This window comes from Bombina bombina, chromosome 5, assembly GCF_027579735.1.
Source record: "Bombina bombina isolate aBomBom1 chromosome 5, aBomBom1.pri, whole genome shotgun sequence".
NCBI lineage: Eukaryota > Metazoa > Chordata > Amphibia > Anura > Bombinatoridae > Bombina > Bombina bombina.
This window is the reverse complement of record NC_069503.1, coordinates 23,550,931-23,574,833: the sequence shown is the minus strand read 5'-3', so window position 1 is coordinate 23,574,833 and position 23,903 is coordinate 23,550,931. Positions and strand designations below refer to the sequence as shown.

The following is a 23,903-nucleotide window of genomic DNA, read 5'->3' as shown; positions in this document are numbered from 1 at the left end:
TAAGGTGAGCTACAAGGCTGAACATATAGACTGTGTATAGTTACTAGCATGGGATGGTAAGGTGAGCTACAAGGCTGAACATTTAGACCGTGTATAGTTACTAGCAGGGGATGGTAAGGTGAGCTACAAGGCTGAACATATAGACCGTGTATAGTTACTAGCAGGGGATGGTAAGGTGAGCTACAAGGCTGAACATATAGACCGTGTATAGTTACTAGCAGGGGATGGTAAGGTGAGCTACAGGGCTGAACATATAGACCGTGTATAGTTACTAGCAGGGGATGGTAAGGTGAGCTACAAGGCTGAACATATAGACCGTGTATAGTTACTAGCAGGGGATGGTAAGGTGAGCTACAAGGCTGAACATATAGACCGTGTATAGTTACTAGCAGGGGATGGTAAGGTGAGCTACAGTGCTGAATATATAGACCGTGTATAGTTACTAGCAGGGGACGGTAAGGTGAGCTACAAGGCTGAACATTTAGACCGTATATAGTTACTAGCAGGGGATGGTAAGGTGAGCTACAAGGCTGAACATATAGACCGTGTATAGTTACTAGCAGGGGATGGTAAGGTGAGCTACAAGGCTGAACATTTAGACCGTGTATAGTTACTAGCAGGGGATGGTAAGGTGAGCTACAAGGCTGAACATATAGAACGTGTATAGTTACTAGCAGGGGATGGTAAGGTGAGCTACAAGGCTGAACATTTAGACCGTATATAGTTACTAGCAGGGGATGGTAAGGTGAGCTACAAGGCTGAACATATAGACCGTGTATAGTTACTAGCAGGGGATGGTAAGGTGAGCTACAGTGCTGAATATATAGACCGTGTATAGTTACTAGCAGGGGACGGTAAGGTGAGCTACAAGGCTGAACATTTAGACCGTGTATAGTTACTAGCAGGGGATGGTAAGGTGAGCTACAGTGCTGAATATATAGACCGTGTATAGTTACTAGCAGGGGACGGTAAGGTGAGCTACAAGGCTGAACATTTAGACCGTATATAGTTACTAGCAGGGGATGGTAAGGTGAGCTACAAGGCTGAACATATAGACCGTGTATAGTTACTAGCAGGGGATGGTAAGGTGAGCTACAAGGCTGAACATTTAGACCGTGTATAGTTACTAGCAGGGGATGGTAAGGTGAGCTACAAGGCTGAACATATAGAACGTGTATAGTTACTAGCAGGGGATGGTAAGGTGAGCTACAAGGCTGAACATTTAGACCGTATATAGTTACTAGCAGGGGATGGTAAGGTGAGCTACAAGGCTGAACATATAGACTGTGTATAGTTACTAGCAGGGGATGGTAAGGTGAGCTACAAGGCTGAACATATAGACCGTGTATAGTTACTAGCAGGGGATGGTAAGGTGAGCTACAAGGCTGAACATATAGACCGTGTATAGTTACTAGCAGGGGATGGTAAGGTGAGCTACAAGGCTGAACATATAGACCGTGTATAGTTACTAGCAGGGGATGGTAAGGTGAGCTACAAGGCTGAACATATAGACCGTGTATAGTTACTAGCAGGGGATGGTAATGTAAGCTACAAGGCTGAACATATAGACCGTGTATAGTTACTAGCAGGGGATGGTAAGGTGAGCTACAAGGCTGAACATATAGACTGTGTATAGTTACTAGCAGGGGATGGTAAGGTGAGCTACAAGGCTGAACATATATACCGTGTATAGTTACTAGCAGGGGATGGTAAGGTGAGCTACAAGGCTGAACATATAGACCGTGTATAGTTACTAGCAGGGGATGGTAAGGTGAGCTACAAGGCTGAACATATAGACCGTGTATAGTTACTAGCAGGGGATGGTAAGGTGAGCTACAAGGCTGAACATTTAGACCGTGTATAGTTACTAGCAGGGGACAAGAATGTGGCTATACTGTGCACAAGCATGTAGTTAATCTTCAGACGTACTGCCACACCGGCCTGAAAGAGGCAGGAAACCCAAATTTATTCTTTCATGATTCAGACAGAGCTTGTGATTTTAAACATCTTTCCAATTTACTTCTGTTATTGTTTAATTTAGATCTCTTGGTATCCTTTGTTAAATATGATACCTAGGTAGGCTCAGGAGCTGCTGATTGGTGGCTGGACATATAGGCCTCATGTCATTGGCTCACCCAGTGTGTTTAGCTAGCTCCCAGTAGTGCATAACTGCTTATTCAACCAAGAGACTAAAGCAAATTAGATAATAGAAGGAAACAGTTGTTCTTTTCTCTATCCAAATCATAAAAGAAAAATGTTGGCTTTAATGTCCCTTTAAAGGGATAGGAAAGTCAAAATTAAACTTGCATGATTCAGACAGATCCGGTCATTTTAAGACACTTTTAAATTAAATTCTATTTTTAAATGTGCTTTGTTCTCTTGGTATCCCTTGTTGAAAAACAATACGCACTTATCCTACACTAGTGGGAGCTGCTGCTGATTGGTGCCTGAACACAATTGTCTCTTGTGATTGGCTGACTAGATGTGTTCAGCTTCCTGTCAGTAGTGCAATGCTGTTCCTTCAGCAAACGATAACAAGAGAACAAAGCAAATTTGATAATGGAAGTAAAGTGGAAAATTGTTTTAAATTGTACGTTCTATCCAAATCATGAAAGATTCCTGTCCCTTTAAGGGGCTGCAAGGTGACTTGCCAACGTTGTTCTATTCTGCGGGACAGTTAGATAAACAAATTTATTGTAAGATTAACCACGTGCTTTGTATATAAAAGAAAACATATTGTGCCCTTGAGTTGCATGTGCACTAATCCTCTGTAATTAGTTTGTGGTTATTTCCAGGCTCTGGTCTACGTACAGCTTTTCTTCAACACTGAAGTCTTATTTCTGGATACGTGGAAGGAGCTGGGGCAGCACGTGTGTGCAGTGACTAAAAGCCTAGCCCAGCGCCCATATCGGTAAGGGACCCCAGAGTATAATCGTATACAGATTAGTGTAGGAGGGGATGTGTGTGCAGTGACTAAATGTGTAACTCAGCCCCATATCAGTAAGTGACCCCAGAGTATAATCGTATACAGATTAGTGTAGGAGGGGATGTGTGTGCAGTGACTAAATGTGTAACTCAGCGCCCATATCAGTAAGTGACCCCAGAGTATAATCGTATACAGATTAGTGTAGGAGGGGATGTGTGTGCTGTGACTAAATGTGTAACTCAGCGCCCATATCAGTAAGTGACCCCAGAGTATAATCGTATACAGATTAGTGTAGGAGGGGATGTGTGTGCAGTGACTAAATGTGTAACTCAGCCCCATATCAGTAAGTGACCCCAGAGTATAATCGTATACAGATTAGTGTAGGAGGGGATGTGTGTGCAGTGACTAAATGTGTAACTCAGCCCCATATCAGTAAGTGACCCCAGAGTATAATCGTATACAGATTAGTGTAGGAGGGGATGTGTGTGCAGTGACTAAATGTGTAACTCAGCGCCATATCAGTAAGTGACCCCAGAGTATAATCGTATACAGATTAGTGTAGGAGGGGATGTGTGTGCAGTGACTAAATGTGTAACTCAGCCCCATATCAGTAAGTGACCCCAGAGTATAATCGTATACAGATTAGTGTAGGAGGGGGATGTGTGTGCAGTGACTAAATGTGTAACTCAGCGCCATATCAGTAAGTGACCCCAGAGTATAATCGTATACAGATTAGTGTAGGAGGGGATGTGTGTGCAGTGACTAAATGTGTAACTCAGCCCCATATCAGTAAGTGACCCCAGAGTATAATCGTATACAGATTAGTGTAGGAGGGGATGTGTGTGCAGTGACTAAATGTGTAACTCAGCCCCATATCAGTAAGTGACCCCAGAGTATAATCGTATACAGATTAGTGTAGGAGGGGATGTATGTGCAGTGACTAAATGTGTAACTCAGCCCCATATCAGTAAGTGACCCCAGAGTATAATCGTATACAGATTAGTGTAGGAGGGGGATGTGTGTGCAGTGACTAAATGTGTAACTCAGCGCCATATCAGTAAGTGACCCCAGAGTATAATCGTATACAGATTAGTGTAGGAGGTGATGTGTGTGCAGTGACTAAATGTGTAACTCAGCGCCCATATCAGTAAGTGACCCCAGAGTATAATCGTATACAGATTAGTGTAGGAGGGGATGTGTGTGCAGTGACTAAATGTGTAACTCAGCCCCATATCAGTAAGTGACCCCAGAGTATAATCGTATACAGATTAGTGTAGGAGGGGATGTGTGTGCAGTGACTAAATGTGTAACTCAGCCCCATATCAGTAAGTGACCCCAGAGTATAATCGTATACAGATTAGTGTAGGAGGGGGATGTGTGTGCAGTGACTAAATGTGTAACTCAGCGCCATATCAGTAAGTGACCCCAGAGTATAATCGTATACAGATTAGTGTAGGAGGGGATGTGTGTGCAGTGACTAAATGTGTAACTCAGCGCCATATCAGTAAGTGACCCCAGAGTATAATCGTATACAGATTAGTGTAGGAGGGGATGTGTGTGCAGTGACTAAATGTGTAACTCAGCCCCATATCAGTAAGTGACCCCAGAGTATAATCGTATACAGATTAGTGTAGGAGGGGATGTGTGTGCAGTGACTAAATGTGTAACTCAGCCCCATATCAGTAAGTGACCCCAGAGTATAATCGTATACAGATTAGTGTAGGAGGGGACGTGTGTGCAGTGACTAAAAGCCTAGCCCAGCGCCCATATCAGTAAGTGACCCCAGAGTATAATCGTATACAGATTAGTGTAGGAGGGGGATGTGTGTGCAGTGACTAAATGTGTAACTCAGCGCCATATCAGTAAGTGACCCCAGAGTATAATCGTATACAGATTAGTGTAGGAGGGGATGTGTGTGCAGTGACTAAATGTGTAACTCAGCGCCATATCAGTAAGTGACCCCAGAGTATAATCGTATACAGATTAGTGTAGGAGGGGATGTATGTGCAGTGACTAAATGTGTAACTCAGCCCCATATCAGTAAGTGACCCCAGAGTATAATCGTATACAGATTAGTGTAGGAGGGGATGTGTGTGCAGTGACTAAATGTGTAACTCAGCCCCATATCAGTAAGTGACCCCAGAGTATAATCGTATACAGATTAGTGTAGGAGGGGATGTGTGTGCAGTGACTAAATGTGTAACTCAGCCCCATATCAGTAAGTGACCCCAGAGTATAATCGTATACAGATTAGTGTAGGAGGGGATGTGTGTGCAGTGACTAAATGTGTAACTCAGCGCCATATCAGTAAGTGACCCCAGAGTATAATCGTATACAGATTAGTGTAGGAGGGGATGTGTGTGCAGTGACTAAATGTGTAACTCAGCCCCATATCAGTAAGTGACCCCAGAGTATAATCGTATACAGATTAGTGTAGGAGGGGATGTGTGTGCAGTGACTAAATGTGTAACTCAGCCCCATATCGGTAAGTGACCCCAGAGTATAATCGTATACAGATTAGTGTAGGAGGGGATGTGTGTGCAGTGACTAAATGTGTAACTCAGCCCCATATCAGTAAGTGACCCCAGAGTATAATCGTATACAGATTAGTGTAGGAGGGGATGTGTGTGCAGTGACTAAATGTGTAACTCAGCCCCATATCAGTAAGTGACCCCAGAGTATAATCGTATACAGATTAGTGTAGGAGGGGATGTGTGTGCTGTGACTAAATGTGTAACTCAGCCCCATATCAGTAAGTGACCCCAGAGTATAATCGTATACAGATTAGTGTAGGAGGGGATGTGTGTGCAGTGACTAAATGTGTAACTCAGCCCCATATCAGTAAGTGACCCCAGAGTATAATCGTATACAGATTAGTGTAGGAGGGGATGTGTGTGCAGTGACTAAATGTGTAACTCAGCGCCGTATCAGTAAGTGACCCCAGAGTATAATCGTATACAGATTAGTGTAGGAGGGGATGTGTGTGCAGTGACTAAATGTGTAACTCAGCCCCATATCAGTAAGTGACCCCAGAGTATAATCGTATACAGATTAGTGTAGGAGGGGATGTGTGTGCAGTGACTAAATGTGTAACTCAGCCCCATATCAGTAAGTGACCCCAGAGTATAATCGTATACAGATTAGTGTAGGAGGGGATGTGTGTGCAGTGACTAAATGTGTAACTCAGCGCCATATCAGTAAGTGACCCCAGAGTATAATCGTATACAGATTAGTGTAGGAGGGGATGTGTGTGCAGTGACTAAATGTGTAACTCAGCCCCATATCAGTAAGTGACCCCAGAGTATAATCGTATACAGATTAGTGTAGGAGGGGATGTGTGTGCAGTGACTAAATGTGTAACTCAGCGCCCATATCAGTAAGTGACCCCAGAGTATAATCATATACAGATTAGTGTAGGAGGGGATGTGTGTGCAGTGAATAAAAGCCTAGCCCAGCGCCCATATCAGTAAGTGACCCCAGAGTATAATCGTATACAGATTAGTGTAGGAGGGGATGTGTGTGCAGTGACTAAAAGCCTAGCCCAGCGCCCATATCGGTAAGTGACCCCAGAGTATAATCGTATACAGATTAGTGTAGGAGGGGATGTGTGTGCAGTGACTAAATGTGTAACTCAGCGCCCATATCAGTAAGTGACCCCAGAGTATAATCGTATACAGATTAGTGTAGGAGGGGATGTGTGTGCAGTGACTAAATGTTTTACTCAGCGCCCATATCAGTAAGTGACCCCAGAGTATAATCGTATACAGATTAGTGTAGGAGGGGATGTGTGTGCAGTGACTAAATGTGTAACTCAGCCCCATATCAGTAAGTGACCCCAGAGTATAATCGTATACAGATTAGTGTAGGAGGGGGATGTGTGTGCAGTGACTAAATGTGTAACTCAGCCCCATATCAGTAAGTGACCCCAGAGTATAATCGTATACAGATTAGTGTAGGAGGGGATGTGTGTGCAGTGACTAAATGTGTAACTCAGCGCCCATATCAGTAAGTGACCCCAGAGTATAATCGTATACAGATTAGTGTAGGAGGGGATGTGTGTGCAGTGACTAAATGTGTAACTCAGCGCCCATATCAGTAAGTGACCCCAGAGTATAATCGTATACAGATTAGTGTAGGAGGGGATGTGTGTGCAGTGACTAAATGTGTAACTCAGCGCCATATCAGTAAGTGACCCCAGAGTATAATCGTATACAGATTAGTGTAGGAGGGGATGTGTGTGCAGTGACTAAATGTGTAACTCAGCGCCCAATATCAGTAAGTGACCCCAGAGTATAATCGTATACAGATTAGTGTAGGAGGGGATGTGTGTGCAGTGACTAAATGTGTAACTCAGCGCCCATATCAGTAAGTGACCCCAGAGTATAATCGTATACAGATTAGTGTAGGAGGGGGATGTGTGTGCAGTGACTAAATGTGTAACTCAGCGCCCATATCAGTAAGTGACCCCAGAGTATAATCGTATACAGATTAGTGTAGGAGGGGATGTGTGTGCAGTGACTAAATGTGTAACTCAGCCCCATATCAGTAAGTGACCCCAGAGTATAATCGTATACAGATTAGTGTAGGAGGGGATGTGTGTGCAGGTGACTAAATGTGTAACTCAGCGCCATATCAGTAAGTGACCCCAGAGTATAATCGTATACAGATTAGTGTAGGAGGGGATGTGTGTGCAGTGACTAAATGTGTAACTCAGCCCCATATCAGTAAGTGACCCCAGAGTATAATCGTATACAGATTAGTGTAGGAGGGGATGTGTGTGCAGTGACTAAATGTGTAACTCAGCCCCATATCAGTAAGTGACCCCAGAGTATAATCGTATACAGATTAGTGTAGGAGGGGATGTGTGTGCTGTGACTAAATGTGTAACTCAGCGCCCATATCAGTAAGTGACCCCAGAGTATAATCGTATACAGATTAGTGTAGGAGGGGATGTGTGTGCAGTGACTAAATGTGTAACTCAGCCCCATATCAGTAAGTGACCCCAGAGTATAATCGTATACAGATTAGTGTAGGAGGGGGATGTGTGTGCAGTGACTAAATGTGTAACTCAGCCCCATATCAGTAAGTGACCCCAGAGTATAATCGTATACAGATTAGTGTAGGAGGGGGATGTGTGTGCAGTGACTAAAAGCCTAGCCCAGCGCCCATATCAGTAAGTGACCCCAGAGTATAATCGTATACAGATTAGTGTAGGAGGGGATGTGTGTGCAGTGACTAAATGTGTAACTCAGCCCCATATCAGTAAGTGACCCCAGAGTATAATCGTATACAGATTAGTGTAGGAGGGGATGTGTGTGCAGTGACTAAATGTGTAACTCAGCCCCATATCAGTTAGTGACCCCAGAGTATAATCGTATACAGATTAGTGTAGGAGAGGGATGTGTGTGCAGTGACTAAATGTGTAACTCACGCCGTATCAGTAAGTGACCCCAGAGTATAATCGTATACAGATTAGTGTAGGAGGGGATGTGTGTGCAGTGACTAAATGTGTAACTCAGCGCCGTATCAGTAAGTGACCCCAGAGTATAATCGTATACAGATTAGTGTAGGAGGGGATGTGTGTGCAGTGACTAAATGTGTAACTCAGCGCCAAAATCAGTAAGTGACCCCAGAGTATAATCGTATACAGATTAGTGTAGGAGGGGATGTGTGTGCAGTGACTAAATGTGTAACTCAGCCCCATATCAGTAAGTGACCCCAGAGTATAATCGTATACAGATTAGTGTAGGAGGGGATGTGTGTGCAGTGACTAAATGTGTAACTCAGCGCCATATCAGTAAGTGACCCCAGAGTATAATCGTATACAGATTAGTGTAGGAGGGGATGTGTGTGCAGTGACTAAATGTGTAACTCAGCGCCATATCAGTAAGTGACCCCAGAGTATAATCGTATACAGATTAGTGTAGGAGGGGATGTGTGTGCAGTGACTAAATGTGTAGCTCAGCCCCATATCAGTAAGTGACCCCAGAGTATAATCGTATACAGATTAGTGTAGGAGGGGATGTGTGTGCTGTGACTAAATGTGTAACTCAGCGCCCATATCAGTAAGTGACCCCAGAGTATAATCGTATACAGATTAGTGTAGGAGGGGGATGTGTGTGCAGTGACTAAATGTGTAACTCAGCGCCCATATCAGTAAGTGACCCCAGAGTATAATCGTATACAGATTAGTGTAGGAGGGGACGTGTGTGCAGTGACTAAAAGCCTAGCCCAGCGCCCATATCAGTAAGTGACCCCAGAGTATAATCGTATACAGATTAGTGTAGGAGGGGATGTGTGTGCAGTGACTAAATGTGTAACTCAGCGCCATATCAGTAAGTGACCCCAGAGTATAATCTGTATACGATTAGTGTAGGAGGGGATGTGTGTGCAGTGACTAAATGTGTAACTCAGCGCCCATATCAGTAAGTGACCCCAGAGTATAATCGTATACAGATTAGTGTAGGAGGGGGATGTGTGTGCAGTGACTAAATGTGTAACTCAGCGCCCATATCAGTAAGTGACCCCAGAGTATAATCGTATACAGATTAGTGTAGGAGGGGATGTGTGTGCAGTGACTAAATGTGTAACTCAGCCCCATATCAGTAAGTGACCCCAGAGTATAATCGTATACAGATTAGTGTAGGAGGGGATGTGTGTGCAGTGACTAAATGTGTAACTCAGCGCCATATCAGTAAGTGACCCCAGAGTATAATCGTATACAGATTAGTGTAGGAGGGGGATGTGTGTGCAGTGACTAAATGTGTAACTCAGCCCCATATCAGTAAGTGACCCCAGAGTATAATCGTATACAGATTAGTGTAGGAGGGGGATGTGTGTGCAGTGACTAAATGTGTAACTCAGCGCCCATATCAGTAAGTGACCCCAGAGTATAATCGTATACAGATTAGTGTAGGAGGGGATGTGTGTGCAGTGACTAAATGTGTAACTCAGCGCCCATATCAGTAAGTGACCCCAGAGTATAATCGTATACAGATTAGTGTAGGAGGGGGATGTGTGTGCAGTGACTAAAGTGTAACTCAGCCCCATATCAGTAAGTGACCCCAGAGTATAATCGTATACAGATTAGTGTAGGAGGGGATGTGTGTGCAGTGACTAAATGTGTAACTCAGCGCCCATATCAGTAAGTGACCCCAGAGTATAATCGTATACAGATTAGTGTAGGAGGGGATGTGTGTGCAGTGACTAAATGTGTAACTCAGCCCCATATCAGTAAGTGACCCCAGAGTATAATCGTATACAGATTAGTGTAGGAGGGATGTGTGTGCAGTGACTAAATGTGTAACTCAGCGCCCATATCAGTAAGTGACCCCAGAGTATAATCGTATACAGATTAGTGTAGGAGGGGGATGTGTGTGCAGTGACTAAATGTGTAACTCAGCGCCCATATCAGTAAGTGACCCCAGAGTATAATCGTATACAGATTAGTGTAGGAGGGGATGTGTGTGCAGTGACTAAATGTGTAACTCAGCCCCATATCAGTAAGTGACCCCAGAGTATAATCGTATACAGATTAGTGTAGGAGGGGATGTGTGTGCAGTGACTAAATGTGTAACTCAGCCCCATATCAGTAAGTGACCCCAGAGTATAATCGTATACAGATTAGTGTAGGAGGGGATGTGTGTGCAGTGACTAAATGTGTAACTCAGCGCCCGTATCAGTAAGTGACCCCAGAGTAAAATCGTATACAGAATAGTGTAGGAGGGGATGTGTGTGCAGTGACTAAATGGTAACTCAGCGCCCATATCAGTAAGTTGACCCCAGAGTATAATCGTATACAGATTAGTGTAGGAGGGGATGTGTGTGCAGTGACTAAATGTGTAACTCAGCCCCCATATCAGAAGTGACCCCAGAGTATAAATCGTATACAGATTAGTGTAGGAGGGGATGTGTGTGCAGTGACTAAATGTGTAACTCAGCGCCCATATCAGTAAGTGACCCCAGAGTATAATCGTATACAGATTAGTGTAGGAGGGGATGTTGTGCAGTGACTAAATGTGTAACTCAGCCCCATATCAGTAAGTGACCCCAGAGTATAATCGTATACAGATTAGTGTAGGAGGGGGATGTGTGTGCAGTGACTAAATGTGTAACTCAGCGCCCATATCAGTAAGTGACCCCAGAGTATACATCGTATACAGATAGTGTAGGAGGGGATGTGTGTGCCGTGACTAAATGTGTAACTCAGACCCATATCAGTAAGTGACCCCAGAGTATAATCGTATACAGATTAGTGTAGGAGGGGATGTGTGTTCAGTGACTAAATGTGTAACTCAGCGCCATATCAGTAAGTGACCCCAGAGTATAATCGTATACAGATTAGTGTAGGAGGGATGTGTGTGCAGTGACTAAATGTGTAACTCAGCCCCCATATCAGTAAGTGACCCCAGAGTATAATCGTATACAGATTAGTGTAGGAGGGGATGTGTGTGCTGTGACTAAATGTGTAACTCAGCCCATATCAGTAAGTGACCCCAGAGTATAATCGTATACAGATTAGTGTAGGAGGGGATGTGTGTGCAGTGACTAAATGTGTAACTCAGCCCCATATCAGTAAGTGACCCCAGAGTATAATCGTATACAGATTAGTGTAGGAGGGGATGTGTGTGCTGTGACTAAATGTAACTCAGCCCCATATCAGTAAGTGACCCCAGAGTATAATCGTATACAGATTAGTGTAGGAGGGGATGTGTGTGCAGTGACTAAATGTGTAACTCAGCCCCATATCAGTAAGTGACCCCAGAGTATAATCGTATACAGATTAGTGTAGGAGGGGATGTGTGTGCTGTGACTAATGTGTAACTCCGGCCCCATATCAGTAAGTGACCCCAGAGTATAATCGTATACAGATTAGTGTAGGAGGGGATGTGTGTGCAGTGACTAAATGTGTAACTCAGCCCCATATCAGTAAGTGACCCCAGAGTATAATCGTATACAGATTAGTGTAGGAGGGGGATGTGTGTGCAGTGACTAAATGTGTAACTCAGCCCCATATCAGTAAGTGACCCCAGAGTATAATCGTATACAGATTAGTGTAGGAGGGGATGTGTGTGCAGTGACTAAATGTGTAACTCAGCGCCATATCAGTAAGTGACCCCAGAGAATAATCGGTATACAGATTAGTGTAGGAGGGGATGTGTGTGCAGTGACTAAATGTGTAACTCAGCGCCCATATCAGTAAGTGACCCCAGAGTATAATCGTATACAGATTAGTGTAGGAGGGGGATGTGTGTGCAGTGACTAAATGTGTAACTCAGCCCCATATCAGTAAGTGACCCCAGAGTATAATCTGTATACGATTAGTGTAGGAGGGGGATGTGTGTGCAGTGACTAAATGTGTAACTCAGCGCCCATATCAGTAAGTGACCCCAGAGTATAATCGTATACAGATTAGTGTAGGAGGGGATGTGTGTGCAGTGACTAAATTGTAACTCAGCCCCATATCAGTAAGTGACCCCAGAGTATAATCGTATACAGATTAGTGTAGGAGGGGGATGTGTGTGCAGTGACTAAATGTGTAACTCAGCCCCATATCAGTAAGTGACCCCAGAGTATAATCGTATACAGATTAGTGTAGGAGGGGATGTGTGTGCAGTGACTAAATGTGTAACTCAGCGCCCATATCAGTAAGTGACCCCAGAGTATAATCGTATACAGATTTAGTGTAGGAGGGGATGTGTGTGCAGTGACTAAATGTGTAACTCAGCGCCCATATCAGTAAGTGACCCCAGAGTATAATCGTATACAGATTAGTGTAGGAGGGGATGTGTGTGCAGTGACTAAATGTGTAACTCCAGCCCCATATCAGTAAGTGGACCCCAGAGTATAATCGTATACAGATTAGTGTAGGAGGGGATGTGTGTGCAGTGACTAAATGTGTAACTCAGCCCCATATCAGTAAGTGACCCCAGAGTATAATCGTATACAGATTAGTGTAGGAGGGGATGTGTGTGCAGTGACTAAATGTGTAACTCAGCCCCATATCAGTAAGTGACCCCAGAGTATAATCTGTATACAGATTAGTGTAGGAGGGGGATGTGTGGTGCAGTGTACTAAATGTGGTAACTCAGCGCCCATATCAGTAAGTGTCCCCAGAGTATAATCGTATACAGATTAGTGTAGGAGGGGATGTATGTGCAGGAATAATGTGTAACTCAGCCCCAGTATCAGTAAGGGACCCCAGAGTATAATCGTATACAGATTAGTGTAGGAGGGATGTGTGTGCAGTGACCTAAATGTGTAACTCAGGACGCCAGTATCAGTAAGTGACCCCAGAGTATAATCGTATACAGATTAGTGGTAGGAGGGGGATGTGTGTGGCAGTGGACTAAATGTGTAACTGCAGCCCCATATCAGTAAGTGTGACGCCCAGAGTAATAGTCGTATACAGAGTAGTGTAGGAGGGGGATGTGGTGTTGCAGATGACTAAATGTGTAACTCAGCCCCATATCAGTAAGTGACCCCCAGAGTATTAATTCGTATACAGATTAGTGTAGGAGGGATGTGTGTGCAGGGACTAAATGTGGTAACTACTCAGCCCCATATCAGTAAGTGACCCCAGAGTATAAGTCGTATACAGATTAGTGTAGGAGGGGATGTGTGTGCAGTGACTAAATGTGTAACTCAGCCCCATATCAGTAAGTGACCCCAGAGTATAATCGTATACAGATTAGTGTAGGAGGGGGATGTGTGTGTGCAGTGACTAAATGTGTAACTCAGCGCCATATCAGTAAGTGACCCCAGAGTATAATCGTATACAGATTAGTGTAGGAGGGGATGTGTGTGCAGTGACTAAATGTGTAACTCAGCGCCCATATCAGTAAGTGACCCCCAGAGTATAATCGTATACAGATTAGTGTAGGAGGGGATGTGTGTGCAGTGACTAAATGTGTAACTCAGCCCCATATCAGTAAGTGACCCCAGAGTATAATCGTATACAGATTAGTGTAGGAGGGGGAGGTGTGTGTGCAGTGACTAAATGTGTAACTCAGCGCCATATCAGTAAGTGACCCCAGAGTATAATCGTATACAGATTAGTGTAGGAGGGGGATGTGTGTGCAGTGACTAAATGTGTAACTCAGCGCCCATATCAGTAAGTGACCCCAGAGTATAATCGTATACAGATTAGTGTAGGAGGGGATGTGTGTGCAGTGACTAAATGTGTAACTCAGCCCCATATCAGTAAGTGACCCCAGAGTATAATCGTATACAGATTAGTGTAGGAGGGGATGTGTGTGCAGTGACTAAATGTGTAACTCAGCCCCATATCAGTAAGTGACCCCAGAGTATAATCGTATACAGATTAGTGTAGGAGGGGGATGTGTGTGCAGTGACTAAATGTGTAACTCAGCCCCATATCAGTAAGTGACCCCAGAGTATAATCGTATACAGATTAGTGTAGGAGGGGATGTGTGTGCAGTGACTAAATGTGTAACTCAGCGCCCATATCAGTAAGTGACCCCAGAGTATAATCGTATACAGATTAGTGTAGGAGGGGATGTGTGTGCAGTGACTAAATGTGTAACTCAGCCCCATATCAGTAAGTGACCCCAGAGTATAATCGTATACAGATTAGTGTAGGAGGGGGATGTGTGTGCAGTGACTAAATGTGTAACTCAGCGCCCATATCAGTAAGTGACCCAGAGTATAATCGTATACAGATTAGTGTTAGGAGGGGGATGTGTGTGCAGTGACTAAATGTGCTAGCTCAGCCCCATATCTGTAAGTGACCCCAGAGTATAATCGTATACAGATTAGTGTAGGAGGGGATGTGTGTGCAGTGACTAAATGACTAACTCAGCGCCCATATCAGTAAGTGACCCCAGAGTATAATCGTATACAGATTAGTGTAGGAGGGGATGTGTGTGCAGTGACTAAATGTGTAACTCAGCGCCATATCAGTAGAGTGACCCCAGAGTATAATCGATACAGATTAGTGTAGGAGGGGATGTGTGTGCAGTGACTAAAAGCCTAGCCCAGCGCCCATGATCAGTAAGTGACCCCAGAGTATAATCGTATACAGATTAGTGTAGGAGGGGATGTGTGTGCAGTGACTAAATGTTAAACACAGCCCCATATCAGTAAGTGACCCCAGAGTATAATCGTATACAGATTAGTGTAGGAGGGGGATGTGTGTGCAGTGACTAAATGTGTAACTCAGCCCCATATCAGTAAGTGACCCCAGAGTATAATCGTATACAGATTAGTGTAGGAGGGGATGTGTGTGCAGTGACTAAAAGCCTAGCCCAGCGCCCATATCGGTAAGTGACCCCAGAGTATAATCGTATACAGATTAGTGTAGGAGGTGATGTGTGTGCAGTGACTAAATGTGTAACTCAGCGCCCATATCAGTAAGTGACCCCAGAGTATAATCGTATACAGATTAGTGTAGGAGGTGATGTGTGTGCAGTGACTAAATGTGTAACTCAGCGCCATATCAGTAAGTGACCCCAGAGTATAATCGTATACAGATTAGTGTAGGAGGGGATGTGTGTGCAGTGACTAAATGTGTAACTCAGCGCCGTATCAGTAAGTGACCCCAGAGTATAATCGTATACAGATTAGTGTAGGAGGGGATGTGTGTGCAGTGACTAAATGTGTAACTCAGGCGGCCATATCAGTAAGTGATCCCCAGAGTAATAATCGTAAACAGATTAGTGTAGGAGGGGATGATGTGCAGTGACTAAATGTGTAACTCAGCCCCATATCATAAGTGAGACCCCAGAGTATAATCGTATTACAGATTAGTGTAAGGAGGGGGATGTGTGTGCAGTGACTAAATGTGTAACTCAGCGCCATAGGTCAGTAAGTGACCCCCAGAGTATAATCGTATACAGATTAGTGTAGGAGGGGGATGTGTGTGCAGTGACTAAATGTGTAACTCAGCCCCATATCAGTAAGTGACCCCAGAGTATAGATCGTATACAGATTAGTGTAGAGGGGATGTGTGTGCAGTGGACTAAATGTGTAACTCAGCCCCATATCAGTAAGTGACCCCAGAGTATAATCGTATACAGATTAGTGTAGGAGGGGATGTGTGTGCAGTGACTAAATGTGTAAACTCAGCGCCCATACAGTAAGGTGACCCCAGAGGTATAATATCGTAGTACAGATTTAGTAGGAGGGGATGTGTTGCAGTGGACTAAATTGTAACTCAGCCCCATATCAGTAAGTGACCCCAGAGTATAATCGTATACAGATTAGTGTAGGAGGGGGAGTGTGTGCATAGACTAAATGTGTAACTCAGTCCCCATATCAGTAAGTGACCCCAGAGTATAATCGTATACAGATTAGTTGTAGGAGGGGATGTGTGTGGCTGTGACTAAATGTGTAACTCAGCACACCATATCAGTAAGTGACCCCAGAGTATAATCGTATACAGATTAGTGTAGGAGGGGATGTGTGTGTGCAGTGACTAAATGTGTAACTCAGCCCCATATCAGATAAGTGACCCCGAGAGTATACATCGTATACAGATTAGTGTAGGAGGGGGATGTGTGTGCAGTGACTAAATGTGTAACTCAGTCCCCATATCAGTAAGTGACACCCAGAGTATAATCGTATACAGATTAGTGTAGGAGGGGATGTGTGTGCAGTGACTAAATGTGTAACTCAGCCCCATATCAGTAAGTGACCCCAGAGTATAATCGTATACAGATTAGTGTAGGAGGGGATGTGTGTGCAGTGACTAAATGTGTAACTCAGCCCCATATCAGTAAGTGACCCCAGAGTATAATCGTATACAGATTAGTGTAGGAGGGGATGTGTGTGCTGTGACTAAATGTGTAACTCAGCGCCCATATCAGTAAGTGACCCCAGAGTATAATCGTATACAGATTAGTGTAGGAGGGGGATGTGTGTGCAGTGACTAAATGTGTAACTCAGCCCCATATCAGTAAGTGACCCCAGAGTATAATCGTATACAGATTAGTGTAGGAGGGGATGTGTGTGCAGTGACTAAATGTGTAACTCAGCGCCATATCAGTAAGTGACCCCAGAGTATAATCGTATACAGATTAGTGTAGGAGGGGATGTGTGTGCAGTGACTAAATGTGTAACTCAGCGCCATATCAGTAAGTGACCCCAGAGTATAATCGTATACAGATTAGTGTAGGAGGGGATGTGTGTGCAGTGACTAAATGTGTAGCTCAGCCCCATATCAGTAAGTGACCCCAGAGTATAATCGTATACAGATTAGTGTAGGAGGGGATGTGTGTGCAGTGACTAAATGTGTAACTCAGCGCCCATATCAGTAAGTGACCCCAGAGTATAATCGTATACAGATTAGTGTAGGAGGGGGATTTGTGTGCAGTGACTAAATGTGTAACTCAGCCCCATATCAGTAATTGACCCCAGAGTATAATCGTATACAGATTAGTGTAGGAGGGGACGTGGTGTGGCAGTGACTAAAAGCCTAGCCCAGCGCCCATATCAGTAAGTGACCCCAGAGTATAATCGTATACAGATTAGTGTAGGAGGGGGATGTGTGTGCAGTGACTAAAAGTGTAACTCAGCGCCATATCAGTAAGTGACCCCCAGAGTATAATCATATACAGATTAGTGTAGGAAGGGGGATGTTGTGTGCAGTGACTAAATGTTGTAACTCAGCCCCATATCAGTAAGTGACCCCAGAGTATAATCGTATACAGGATTAGTGTAGGAGGGGGATGTGTGTGCAGTGACTAAATGTGTAACTCAGGCGCCCATATCAGTAAGTGACCCCAGAGTATAATCGTATACAGATTAGTTGTAGGAGGTGGATGTGTGTGCAGTGACTAAATGTGTAACTCAGCGCCGTATCAGTAAGTGACCCCAGAGTATAATCGTATACAGATTAGTGTAGGAGGGGATGTGTGTGCAGTGACTAAATGTGTAACTCAGCGCCATATCAGTAAGTGACCCCAGAGTATAATCGTATACAGATTAGTGTAGGAGGGGATGTGTGTGCAGTGACTAAATGTGTAACTCAGCCCCATATCAGTAAGTGACCCCAGAGTATAATCGTATACAGATTAGTGTAGGAGGGGGATGTGTGTGCAGTGACTAAATGTGTAACTCAGCGCCCATATCAGTAAGTGACCCCAGAGTATAATCGTATACAGATTAGTGTAGGAGGGGATGTGTGTGCAGTGACTAAATGTGTAACTCAGCCCCATATCAGTAAGTGACCCCAGAGTATAATCGTATACAGATTAGTGTAGGAGGGGATGTGTGTGCTGTGACTAAATGTGTAACTCAGCCCCATATCAGTAAGTGACCCCAGAGTATAATCGTATACAGATTAGTGTAGGAGGGGATGTGTGTGCAGTGACTAAATGTGTAACTCAGCCCCATATCAGTAAGTGACCCCAGAGTATAATCGTATACAGATTAGTGTAGGAGGGGGATGTGTGTGCAGTGACTAAATGTGTAACTCAGCGCCCATATCAGTAAGTGACCCCAGAGTATAATCGTATACAGATTAGTGTAGGAGGGGATGTGTGTGCAGTGACTAAATGTGTAACTCAGCCCCATATCAGTAAGTGACCCCAGAGTATAATCGTATACAGATTAGTGTAGGAGGGGATGTGTGTGCAGTGACTAAATGTGTAACTCAGCCCCATATCAGTAAGTGACCCCAGAGTATAATCGTATACAGATTAGTGTAGGATGGGATGTGTGTGCAGTGACTAAATGTGTAACTCAGAGCCCATATCAGTAAGTGAACCCCAGAGTATATCGTATACAGATTAGTGTAGGGAGGGGATGTGTGTGCAGTGACTAAATGTGTAACTCAGCGCCCATATCAGTAAGTGACCCCAGAGTATAATCGTAAACAGATTAGTGTAGGAGGGGATGTGTGTGCAGTGACTAAATGTGTAACTCAGGCCCCATTGATCAGTAAGTGACCCCAGAGTATTAATCGTATACAGATTAGTGTAGGAGGGGATGTGTGTGCAGTGACTAAATGTGTAACGTCAGCCCCAAATCAGTAAGTTGACCCCAGAGTATAATCGTATACAGATTAGTGTAGGAGGGGATGTGTAGGTGCAGTGACTAAATGTGTAACTCAGCCCCCATATCAGTAAGTGACCCCAGAGTATAATCGTATACAGATTAGTGTAGGAGGGGGATGTGTGTGCAGTGACTAAATGTGTAACTCAGGCCCCGATATCAGTAAGTGACCCCAGAGTATAAATGTATACAGATTAGTGTAGGAGGGGATGTGTGTGCTGATGACTAGAATGTGTAACTCAGCGCCCATATCAGTAAGTGACCCCAGAGTATAATCGTATGACAGATTAGTGTAGGAGGGATGTGGTGCAGTGACTAAATGTGTAACTCAGCGCCCATATCAGTAAGTGACCCCAGAGTATAATCGTATACAGATTAGTGTAGGAGGGGGAGTGGGTTGCTGTGACTAAATGTGTAACTCAGCCCCCATATCAGTAAGTGACCCCCAGAGTAAATCGTATACAGATTAGTGTAGGAGGGGGTGTGTGTGCAGTGGACTGAAATGTGTAACTCAAGCCCCATATCAGTAAAGTGACCCCAGAGTAATAATCGTATACAGATTAGTGTAGGGAGGGGATGTGTGTGCAGTGACTAGAATGTGTAACTCAGCGCCCATATCAGTAAGTGACCCCAGAGTATAATCGTATACAGATTAGTGTAGGAGGGGACGTGTGTGCAGTGACTAAATGTGTAACTCAGCCCCATATCAGTAAGTGACCCCAGAGTATAATCGTATACAGATTAGTGTAGGAGGGGATGTGTGTGCAGTGACTAAATGTGTAACTCAGCGCCCATATCAGTAAGTGACCCCAGAGTATAATCGTATACAGATTAGTGTAGGAGGGGATGTGTGTGCAGTGACTAAATGTGTAACTCAGCGCCCATATCAGTAAGTGACCCCAGAGTATAATCGTATACAGATTAGTGTAGGAGGGGATGTGTGTGCAGTGACTAAATGTGTAACTCAGCGCCCATATCGGTAAGGGACCCCAGAGTATAATCGTATACAGATTAGTGTAGGAGGGGATGTGTGTGCAGTGACTAAAAGCCTAGCCCAGCGCCCATATCGGTAAGTGACCCCAGAGTATAATCGTATACAGATTAGTGTAGGAGGGGATGTGTGTGCAGTGACTAAATGTGTAACTCAGCCCCATATCAGTAAGTGACCCCAGAGTATAATCGTATACAGATTAGTGTAGGAGGGGATGTGTGTGCAGTGACTAAAAGCCTAGCCCAGCGCCCATATCGGTAAGTGACCCCAGAGTATAATCGTATACAGATTAGTGTAGGAGGGGATGTGTGTGCAGTGACTAAATGTGTAACTCAGCGCCGTATCAGTAAGTGACCCCAGAGTATAATCGTATACAGATTAGTGTAGGAGGGGATGTGTGTGCAGTGACTAAATGTGTAACTCAGCGCCCATATCAGTAAGTGACCCCAGAGTATAATCGTATTACAGATTAGTGTAGGAGGGGATGTGTGTGCAGTGACTAAATGTGTAACTCAGCGCCCATATCAGTAAGTGACCCCAGAGTATAATCGTATACAGATTAGTGTAGGAGGGGATGTGTGTGCAGTGACTAAATGTGTAACTCAGCCCCATATCAGTAAGTGACCCCAGAGTATAATCGTATACAGATTAGTGTATGAGGGGATGGTGGTGTGCAGTGACCTAAATTGTGTAACTCAGCGCCATATCAGTAAGTGACCCCATAGTATAATCGTATACATGATTAGTGTAGGAGGGGAGATGAGTGTGTGCAGTGACTAAATGGTGTAACTCAGCCCCCTATCAGTAAGTGACCCCAGATATAATCGTATACAGATTAGTGTAGGAGGGGATGTGTGTGCAGTGACTAAATGTGTAACTCAGCCCCCTATCCAGTAAGTGACCCCAGAGTATAATCGTATACAGATTAGTGTAGGAGGGATGTGTGTGCAGGTAACTAATGATGTGTAACGTCAGCCCCATATCAGTAAGTGACCCCATAGTATAATCGTATACAGATTAGTGTAGGGTAGAGGGGATGTGTGTGCAGTGACTAAAATGTGTAACTCAGCCCCATATCAGTAAAGTGACCCCAGAGTATAAATCGTATACAGATTAGTGGTAGGAGGGGATTGTGTGTCAGTGACGTAAATGTGTAACTCAGCCCCATATCAGTAAGTGACCCCAGAGTATAATCGTATACAGATTAGTGTAGGAGGGGATGTGTGTGCAGTGACTAAATGTGTAACTCAGCCCATATCAGTAAGTGACCCCAGAGTATAATATAATACAGATTAGTGTAGGAGGGGATGTGTGTGCAGTGACTAAATGTGTAACTCAGCCCCATATCAGTAAGTGACCCCAGAGTATAATCGTATACAGATTAGTGTAGGAGGGGATGTGTGTGCAGTGACTAAATGTGTAACTCAGCCCCATATCAGTAAGTGACCCCAGAGGTATAATCGTATACAGATTAGTGTAGGAGGGGATGTGTGTGCAGTGACTAAATGTGTAACTCAGCGCCCATATCAGTAAGTGACCCCAGAGTATAATCGTATACAGATTAGTGTAGGAGGGGGATGTGTGTGCAGTGACTAAATGTGTAACTCAGCCCCATATCAGTAAGTGGACCCCAGAGTATAATCGTATACAGATTAGTGTTGGAGGGGATGGTGTGTGCAGTGACTAAATGTGTAACTCAGCGCCCATATCAGTAAGTGACCCCAGAGTAGTATAATCGTATACAGAATTAGGTGTAGGAGGGGGATGTGTGTGCAGTGACTAAATGGTGTAGCTCAGGCCCCATATCAGTAAGTGACCCCCAGAGTATAATCGTATACAGATTAGTGTAGGAGGGGATGTGTGTGCAGTGACTAAATGTGTAACTCACGCCCATATCAGTAGAAGTGACCCCAGAGTATAATCGTATACAGATTAGTGTAGGAGGGGATGTGTGTGCAGTGACTAAATGTGTAACTCAGCGCCCATATCAGTAAGTGACCCCAGAGTATAATCGTATACAGAATTAGTGTAGGAGGGGAGTGTGTGTGCAGTGACTAAATGTGTAACTCAGCCCCATATCAGTTAAGTGACCCCAGGAGTATAATCGTATACAGATTAGTGTAGGAGGGGGATGTGTGTGCAGTGACTAAAGTGTAACTCAGCCCAATATCAGTAAGTGACCCCAGAGTATACAATCGTATACAGATTAGTGTATGAGGGGATGTGTGTGCAGTGACTAAATGTGTAACTCAGGCCCATATCAGTAAGTGACCCCAGAGTATAATCGTATACAGATTAGTGTATGAGGGGATGTGTGGCAGTGACTAAATGTGTTAACTCAGCGCCCCATATCAGTAAGTGACCCCAGGAGTATAATCGTATACAGATTAGTGTAGAGGGGGATGTGTGTCGCAGTGACTAAATGTGTAACTCAGACCCCATATCAGTAAGTGAGCCCCAGTAGTATGAATCGTATACAGATTAGTGTACGGAGGGGATGTGTGTGCAGTGATGACTAAATGTGTAACCTCAGCCCCACTATCAGTAAGTGACCCCCAGAGTATAATCGTATACAGATTAGTGTAGGAGGGGGATGTGTGTGCGAGTGACTAAATGTGTAACTCAAGTCCCATATCAGTAAGTGACCCCAGGAGTATAATCGTATACAGATTAGTGTAGGAGGGTGATGTGTGTGCAGTGACTAAATGTGTAACTCAGCGCCCATATCAGTAAGTGACCCCAGAGGTATAATCGTATACAGATTAGTGTAGGAGGGGATGTGTGTGCAGTGACTAAATGTGTAACTCAGCCCCATATCAGTAAGTGACCCCAGAGTATAATCGTATACAGATTAGTGTAGGAGGGGATGTGTGTGCAGTGACTAAATGTGTAACTCAGCGCCCATATCAGTAAGTGACCCCAGAGTATAATCGTATACAGATTAGTGTAGGAGGGGATGTGTGTGCAGTGACTAAATGTGTAACTCAGCCCCATATCAGTAAGTGACCCCAGAGTATAATCGTATACAGATTAGTGTAGGAGGGGATGTGTGTGCTGTGACTAAATGTGTAACTCAGCCCCATATCAGTAAGTGACCCCAGAGTATAATCGTATACAGATTAGTGTAGGAGGGGATGTGTGTGCAGTGACTAAATGTGTAACTCAGCCCCATATCAGTAAGTGACCCCAGAGTATAATCGTATACAGATTAGTGTAGGAGGGGATGTGTGTGCAGTGACTAAATGTGTAACTCAGGCCCATATCGTAAGTGACCCCAGAGTATAATCGTATACAGATTAGTGTAGGAGGGGATGTGTGTGCAGTGACTAAATGTGTAACTCAGCCCCATATCAGTAAGTGACCCCAGAGTATAATCGTATACAGATTAGTGTAGGAGGGGATGTGTGTGCAGTGACTAAATGTGTAACTCAGCCCCATATCAGTAAGTGACCCCAGAGTATAATCGTATACAGATTAGTGTAGGAGGGGGATGTGTGTGCAGTGACTAAATGTGTAACTCAGCGCCCATATCAGTAAGTGACCCCAGAGTATAATCGTATACAGATTAGTGTAGGAGGGGATGTGTGTGCAGTGACTAAATGTGTAACTCAGCCCCATATCAGTAAGTGACCCCAGAGTATAATCGTATACAGATTAGTGTAGGAGGGGATGTGTGTGCTGTGACTAAATGTGTAACTCAGCCCCATATCAGTAAGTGACCCCAGAGTATAATCGTATACAGATTAGTGTAGGAGGGGATGTGTGTGCAGTGACTAAATGTGTAACTCAGCCCCATATCAGTAAGTGACCCCAGAGTATAATCGTATACAGATTAGTGTAGGAGGGGATGTGTGTGCAGTGACTAAATGTGTAACTCAGCCCCATATCAGGTAAGTGACCCCAGAGTATAATCGTATACAGATTAGTGTAGGAGGGGATGTGTGTGCAGTGACTAAATGTGTAACTCAGCGC

At 44.2% G+C, this 23,903-nt stretch overlaps 1 protein-coding gene across 1 annotated transcript in view; it reads left to right on the top strand.

The window, feature by feature from the left end:
- Positions 1–23,903, top strand: part of EME2 (essential meiotic structure-specific endonuclease subunit 2) — a 72,065-nt gene that overhangs the window by 36,449 nt on the left and 11,713 nt on the right. Inside the window, exon 7 of the mRNA XM_053713288.1 lies at positions 2,796–2,911. Within this exon, the coding sequence (XP_053569263.1) occupies positions 2,796–2,911 (116 nt within the window). The remainder of the gene's footprint in view (positions 1–2,795; positions 2,912–23,903) is intronic.